At 43.6% G+C, this 7,877-nt stretch overlaps 1 protein-coding gene across 1 annotated transcript; it reads left to right on the top strand.

The window, feature by feature from the left end:
* The first annotated feature begins 5,851 nt into the window (after window positions 1-5,851).
* LOC115694528 (uncharacterized) lies at window positions 5,852-7,616 on the top strand. The gene has a single exon (XM_030621629.2). It carries the CDS (start codon window positions 5,903-5,905, stop codon window positions 7,349-7,351), a length of 1,449 nt encoding a protein of 482 aa, XP_030477489.2. The 5' UTR covers window positions 5,852-5,902; the 3' UTR covers window positions 7,352-7,616.
* Window positions 7,617-7,877: the final 261 nt, after the last annotated feature.

Genomic DNA, 7,877 nt, shown 5'->3' on the forward strand with positions numbered 1-7,877 from the left:
ACAATTGCAGGAATTATCACTTTTAATAACCACAACTTGTTGTTACGATCCATTGACCATAACTTATATTTAGACACACGAAAAATATAAAACATTAATAAGTCATAAAATGAAAATTCAGACTAGTGATTCCAAATTATACACTCGTCATCTAACGTCATGGAACACCGCAGGATTACACGAAAACATAGATCAAGAAAAAACACAAAAAACTTATTTAAAGTTTCAGGTTCCACTTACTTAAAACCTAAAACCTACCTGTCAAAATATGTTTTCAATTTTTGTAATCTGAAATCTACCATGCTTATTTTGAAATCTGAAATCAACATATTCCCACAAGTTAGGTTCTCAATTTCTAGATTTAAAAATCTGAAATCATGCTCATCTTTAATTGCTATCAAGATGGATTTTTTTTTTCCCTGCTATCAAACGATGTTTCTTGTCGGAAAGGAAATAACTGATAACCGGGCGGTGGTTCAATCGATTGGACCACTGGGTTGAGTCAGGTGCAAGTACGTTTTGAGCAGTCCTACTGCACTTATCACCTTTAATTAGGCTTCAGGATAAGCATGGATTTCGCATTTAGCCAGCCCATTTGTATAAACTAAACCATAGGTCAACTCCAACTGGTCCAAGACCCAAAGTCCACTCAAAAGTCAGATATTTGCAACTAGACCGGGTTGATTCGATTTGGATCGAGCTCGAACTTAGCACTTGTTCGGTTCACTAATTCGAACCCGGTTGATCCAGGTAATTTTTTTGGCCATTTTCAACCTGGTTCCAGACCAATCTACTTCTTGTAGTTTCACGTAACTGAGAAAGAAACATTAGATAGACTCATAAATGATATGGTTGGCAAAACCAACCCCGATTTAGAAGTGTGAGAGGACTTGGGTTTTTTCTTTAAGCCAATCTCCGAGTCTTTCATTAGACTAAGGAAATTACGCATGGACAACGATTATGTGTCAGGGAGCAGATTTTCTTTCGAAATGATTCTTTTTGATTCCCTGTGCCCAGAAATTGATTCCGGAAGCATTTTAAGGCGTTTGTTAACGGCCCAAAATTCCATCTCGGAATAGAAAAAGAAGTAAATGCGTTTGATAACGCCACAAAATTTCTTTTTATTAATAATATTTTTAAATATTTTAATATTTATTTCTTTTTTTTCTTTTCTTTTTTTCTTTTCCTCCTTCTTGGCCATAGCCTGTTCGCCTTAGGCCATGACCGGTAAAATATTTTTTATTAATAATATTTTTATTAAAAGTATTTTTTTTTTTTTTGGACATAGCACTCGTCGTAGGCCATGGCCGGTAAAATATTTTTATTAAAAATATTTTTATTAAAAATATATTTTTTTATTAACAATATATATTTTTATTTTTTACCATGCTGCTGTTTGCCATGGGCCCAGTAAAATATTTTATATTAATAATATTTTTATTAAAATATTTTTATTAAAAATATACATTTTTTATTTTTTGGGCCATTTGGTTATGTGCACAATGCGGCCATGGCGGTGAAAATATTTTTTTATTAATAATATTTTTTTATTAAAATATTTTTATTAAAAATAAAGCTAAATGGCTGCATATCTATGCCTCCAGACAAAGCAGCACGGCGGCTTCGAGATTAAGTGGCACAGGCGACGGTGACTCTTGAGTGGGTGAATGGTGGCGGCATGCCCCATGATTCGTGCGCCGAGCGTGTCCATGGCTGCATAACAAACTCGGTTCGCGACAACGAAGTTGGTTGATCCAATAAGCGCCGATCGCGGGCTTGAAAAAGTCGTGAATATTCGGCTCAATCCGGCTGCAAATAGGATTCGAGGTTTGATCCGCGATGGAAGAACGCAAATTCCGACTGGCAGTGCTTCGCAATTCCTCCACGCAGCAATAGATGCGACGCAGTGTGAGTGCCGGTGGTCCCCTCGTTGGTATGACAACCTATGTACAAAGTACGCAAACTTGTGATCTGAAGCATGAAAAATCTCAGAAAATCGATAGTGATCTCGAAAGCTAATTTAGTGCAGAAAAGCAGAAAACGTAAGGAATCTCTAAGCTAAACAAGCATCAAAATACTCTCAAGACTAGGCTAATACAAAAAGAATCTGCAATAGAATATCCAAACCGGGTCAATCAAGGTTCCTTTTTGGCCACTATCAACCCGGGTCCAGACCAATACCGAATCACGACTTATTAAGGTGCGTGGGTTCAAAGAAAAGTATTTTTCGGGAATTCATTTTCTGGACTTTCGTCCGTTGGATTTGCGGAAAATAATAAGTCCACCAAAAATACTTTCTGATCAACGAAAACATTCATGTATAAAAATAGGAAAGTGAATTCCCTAATCTGAGAGGCTAAAAACACTTTTTCGGAATTACTGATGTTGAATTTGTTAATATTTTATTTTTTCTTTTCCTTTCTTTTTTTCTTTCTTTTTCTTTTTTCTTTTTCCTCCCTTTGCCTGTCGCTAGCCTCGACAGCAGCCAGCGACCGGCCACAAGCACGGGCCGACATCAGGCGAGGCCAAGCTCGCCCGAGGCCGGCAAGCTTGACCTTCGCCAACCTCGCCGTGGCGAGGTCGAGCTCACCCTAGGCCGGCGAGCTCGAATCTCGTCGAGATCTGGCGAGCTCGACCCCGCCTTGAGCTCGACCGAGGCTGGCGAGGTTGGAGCTCGCTTGAGGCTTGCTAGATTGCTGCTAGCCGGTGGCTGTGGAGGAAGGGAGAAAAAGAAAAGGAAAGAAAATAAAATGGAAAACGAAAAGAGAAAAAAAATAAAATAAATAATTCGAATTTTTTTAAAATAAAATAATAATTAACAATTAGATTTTTTAAAATATAAAAATAAAAATTATTAAAAATTTCAAATTCTTTTTTAACATAAGATGAAGTCACAAGATTGAAATCATTTTTAAATGAGATCCAAACATCAGAAAACTTTTTCAATTATATATCACTAAATAAAGAAAAATTAATTGTATATCTGGAAAATGCTTTCCTTTATTATTGAGTTTTTCATGAAAAAAACACACCAAGTGTGAGAACTTGTTTTTCTAAACATGAAGGTTCAGAAGTGTAAGGACTAGTAGATAGAGCCATCCACAGTTTAAGGAATCTCCGAGTCCATTTTAGACTATTCGTTCGTTTCACGGAAAACCACTTTCTGGAAAATGTTTTCACATGTTTGTGTCATGAAAAATAAATTAATTAAGGAAAACATTTTTCATAAATGTAGAAAACACCTTTAAAAGTGAAGAAAATGTTTTTTGCTTTTTAGAAAGCGAAAAACGTTTTTCATATCTTCTTTCACCTCACTTTCTTTCACCAAACACAAATTTACATTTATTTATTTTTAAATTAGTTTTTAAATTTTCTTTTCTTTGCTCTTTTTCCTTTTCCTTCTTTTTTTTGTTTTCTTCTTATCGGGCCGAGCCTTGCCTTGCCGGCCGTCAATGTGGCCGGCAACTAGCTGAGGAAGAAAGAAAAGGAAAAAAAAATAAAAGAAAAGAAAAGAAATATTAAAATTATTCAAAATTCAATTATAATTAAAATTTCAATTTTTTAAAAACTAAAATAAAAATAAAAAATTATTAGGAGTGCAATGAGGATTTTCCATACTGAACGACGAAAAATTTTCTAATTCATTTTCAGATCTCAGCTGAACATCGGAAAATATTATCATATTCCTGGAAAATAACTTTCCAGAAAATATTTTTTGAAAACATATTTTTCGCGAAACGAACGGAGCCTAAGAGCTTGTCCAATAGAATATCTAGATTCGTCATTGACTACATAGTGAGTGTTTTTGGACAAATCGGCGATGGCGGCTACAAGATTAAGTGGGACGGCTTGAGCAGTTGAATCGTAGCAGATTCGTGGTCCAAGCGTATGGGGTTGTAGAATAAACCCGATTTTTTTTACAATGAAGTCGGTTGATCTATTAACCGATGATGATGGGTTGAAAAATCGCCAACATTAGGCTCAATTCGGTGGCGAAGAGGATTCGAGGTTTGATTCGTGATGGAAGGACGAGCTCTGCGATTCCTCCGCACGGCGCCGGTGTTCAGTGCGACGGCGAATGGCCGCGATGTTAGGATTCGCCATACAATCACAAAAGAAAATAGAGAGTAAAAGCAAGAAAGAGAATTTGAAACACAAAGTTTTATCCTCGTTCACCCTTAAATTAGAGCAGCGTCCAGTTGAGAATTCCACTATAATTAGCATATCGCACATCACTATTACATCTCTTAATTACAAGAGAAAAAAATTTATATAAATGTATTAATTTGATTCAAAATAGAAAATCTCTTTCTAGAAAACCTATTCAAATTAAGAAACCAATTCAAAATGGGAAATTTTCCTTTTTCGGGCTCAAACTGTATTAATTTGATGGAAGGACGAGACTCCCGTGCTGTCCATTCACTAGGGAATATGAACTACACCTCAACACGCGGCACCATGCGAGCAGCCGCGGTCCCTTCATTGGTACGACAACCTATGCAAAAAGCGTGCAACTTGTGATAAGCATGCAAGAATTCCAGAAAAATCAAATCGGGTGATCTCGAAAGCTAATAATTTGGTGCACGGAACCAAAGTGGGGCACTCGAGAGGATAGGCGAGAAGCACAGAGAAAAGCAGAGCAACGCAACGCAACGCACGGAATCTCTATGCAAAACACAAAGCGCTAAAATACTCATATGTCTAGGCTAATACGAAAAGAACCCACCAATAAATAATCTCGGCATAACAAAAATCCTAACGAAAGCATAGAATCTTCGGCCCACACGACGTCGTAATCCCTCAGCCGTGGACGCAACCTGAAGACCCTCTCTCTTTATATGCGCTCCTTCGTCGAAAGATATTTTTTGAGAAGAAAGGGGAGGAACAGTTTCATTTGTTGAGGCGGGGCCAGCACATTTGTTTAGGAAAACGGTGGAGTAAACATCGCGGCTCCAGCGAGGCGGGCGATTCGGTTGAAAAGGCAGTAAGAAACCGACGCGTTAATACCATTAAAAATTTTCAAATTTAATATGTATCGCGATAAATTTATTGTAAATTAATTCTACCTCCAACCCACCAACCCAACTTTTCCCCTCGGCACGTTTAGCAGATGACCATGGAGAACGGCAAATTCGATGCGGAAAATCCCTAGTCAGGAACGCCGACCGACCGACCGGCCGGCGGGGTATTTTCAATGAGATTTTCAAATTAATTTGCCGGTTTTTTTGTTAACGAATTGAATCTAAATTGAAAAAATCCGTTGAGCGAAACCCTGTCAAGACGGAGCGGAATTGCGAAGCGCGAATGGAAACCCAAGAAATGCGTGACCCGGAAAAAAAAAAAAAAACAAAACAAAAAACGGAGAGGGAGACAGAAACTGCCGTAACGCGTCAGTTGAACACACTCTCCGTCCACTTCGGGCCCACCACCCCCTCTCGCCCCCCGCGCACTTTCCATCCGCCCCCTTGTCTCTCACTAAAAGTCGCCACTTTCCGAGAAACGCTCCCCCGCGCGCGGACCCACGCGAGCCCGACGGATCTCGTCCGTCGGATGACGCGGGCCCCGCCTGCAGACCAAGTAGTTTGACGGGCGAGATCGGGTGGGGCTCACGGTATGCACGGAGCAGGGGGGGCCAATCTCCTCCACTTCCTCGCCTTTTCCTCTCCCTCCCGTTCGAGGTCACGTGAAAAAACATCCCGCTGGAGAGAGCAAGAAACAGCGAGGAAATGTAACAACGTTGAATTCCATCATTTCCTTCAACCTCCTCCTCCTTCATCACCTCCTCCACCTTCACCTCCACCTGCACCATCTCTCTCTGCATCTCTCTCTATCTCTACATCTTTCTTTCCGTGTGTGTGTGTGTGAGGGCGCGCGCGTGTCAGTTTGGTGGGGGTGGGGGATCATGCCCATGCCATGGAAGAAGTCGAGGGTGACCCGCATCTCCCGCCTCGTCGCCGACCTCCAGTCCTCCCCGCGCCGCGGCGGCTCCCTCGTCGTCGAGACCGGCTTCCCCACCTCCCTCGTCGACCTCTTCGTCAAGAACCGGGATCGCCTCCGCAAGCCCTCCCGCAGGAAGGAGCAGCAGCAGCAGCATCAGCAGGAGGAGGAGGACGAGGAGGAGGAGGAGCCCCCCGAGCTCCAGATCTCCGACCCCGTCCTCACCTCCCCCTTGCCCGCCCACCTCGTCGTCGGCCCCGACCCCTTCCGCGATCCTCCTCCACCCCCCGCCGCCGCGCCGGAGCTGCCGGCGCCGGCGGCGGCGTCGTTCGGGGACGAGGCTGGTGGGGATTGCGCTGGTGGGTCGGCTGCGAATGGCGTGTTCTTGGCGGTGTTCAAGGTTTTTGTGGTGGTGGTCCTGGCGCTGAGCACCAGGGGGCTCGTGATCGGCGTCACCATGAGCGCTTTCTTGCTTCTGTTTCTTGAGTTCGTGGGCAAGCGCGTGGTTTGTTTCGTGAGACCCTGTCCCGATACGAGGACGGGTTTCGAGGGCTTGATCGGAAGGGCTCTTGCGATTTCGTCGTCCGTTTGGCCCCAGAAGGGTCTGTCGGTTCCCCGGGCGATTACCTATTCTGATCCGGCGGAGCCGGCTCGAGAGGCCGTCGATGGCCCGGGCGATTCGAGCTCGGCCTTGGAGGGAAATCGGGTGGTGGAGTGTAAGTTTGAGAGGGTAGTGGTGCCCGTCGAGAGCAATTCGAGTCTGTGGCCGGATGGCGAATCGCTTAGCTACGACCCGAGATGGAGGTGTGTGGATGCAGAGGGAGGAGAGGTGAGGGTTGTGGAGGAGGGTGAGGAGGATGGGCGCGCGGCCTTGGGAACCGATGCTCGCAAGCAGAACCGGAAAATCAAGTTGAAGATCGTCAAATGGATCGTGCCGAAGAAGCTGAGGACCTCCAAGAAAGGGAAAAAGGAAGAATGCGAGGCCTACCCCGAAGCGTCGAACACCTTGGCTAGTCACTTGGGCGGCTTCGGTATCGGGGCGGGTCGAGAGGGAGAGGCGGAGGAAGAGTATGGCGAGCAGGGAGAAAATGCAGATAAATCATGCTCGTCGAAGGCCGAAGTCGAAGGATGTCAGCAACGAGCACAATGTAGTAACAAAGGAAGTGACCAGTTGTTGGCAGCTGAGACCAATTTGACATTGGCTACAATTTCGCTGGCTCTCCCGGCATCAGAAACCGGTGCCGAAAACGAGAGGAGCGAAACGAAGCTGAAATTGGGCAGGGTCGTCGTCCTGCTGGTTGTGCTTGCCGGACTTCTCGGCGGACGGTTTCTGGCCTTTGTGCTTACATTTGGATGTGCTATGACGATATCCATCTGGGCTAGTAGACGAAGCTTTCGTTCAGCGAAGGATTGATCTTATTAACACACGGATCTCATCTTTGATCGCTTAGATGGTTTTGAAGGAAAAGCTTCTTCCGGCTTGTTCTTCGTCTCGAAGATTGTATGCATTGGAGATTTCAGGGGTTCGAGGATTTTAACTTGTATTTAGAGAGCTCACTAATAGAAAGGTATACATATGTGTCGGCCCGGTATCGTCCAATCGGTCGCGTCATCTGTAATTTGAAGTGTAAATTTTATACAGATACAGACTGAATGAGTATACTCCTGAGGTTGCTGTCTGTTCCTTGTATGATGCAGCAAGCATTCTATCAGATTTACATATGCTGATTGATCAATCTCTTTGCGATTCTGAAACTACAGAGAACACAAGGTCTCTACAACTACGATCACTCGCGGCTTCAACATGACATTTTGGTATCCCAACAGCTGCGATTTCGCCGTAACAACCGAAGCAAATTTGATTTACCGGGTTATTTGCTGCAGAGTGCGCGCGCTCGAATTCGATTGCACCTATTGGAAATCGAATTGAGTGGACTGCG

The sequence above is a fragment of the Syzygium oleosum genome, unplaced genomic scaffold, assembly GCF_021117445.2.
Source record: "Syzygium oleosum isolate NSW1041296 unplaced genomic scaffold, Sole_v2.1 Sole_v2.18, whole genome shotgun sequence".
Lineage (NCBI taxonomy): Eukaryota > Viridiplantae > Streptophyta > Magnoliopsida > Myrtales > Myrtaceae > Syzygium > Syzygium oleosum.

Excerpts from the sequence above, each read along its gene's own strand:
- LOC115694528 (XM_030621629.2), top strand. The coding sequence starts at position 5,903 with ATGCCCATGCCATGGAAGAAGTCGAGGGTGACCCGCATCTCCCGCCTC.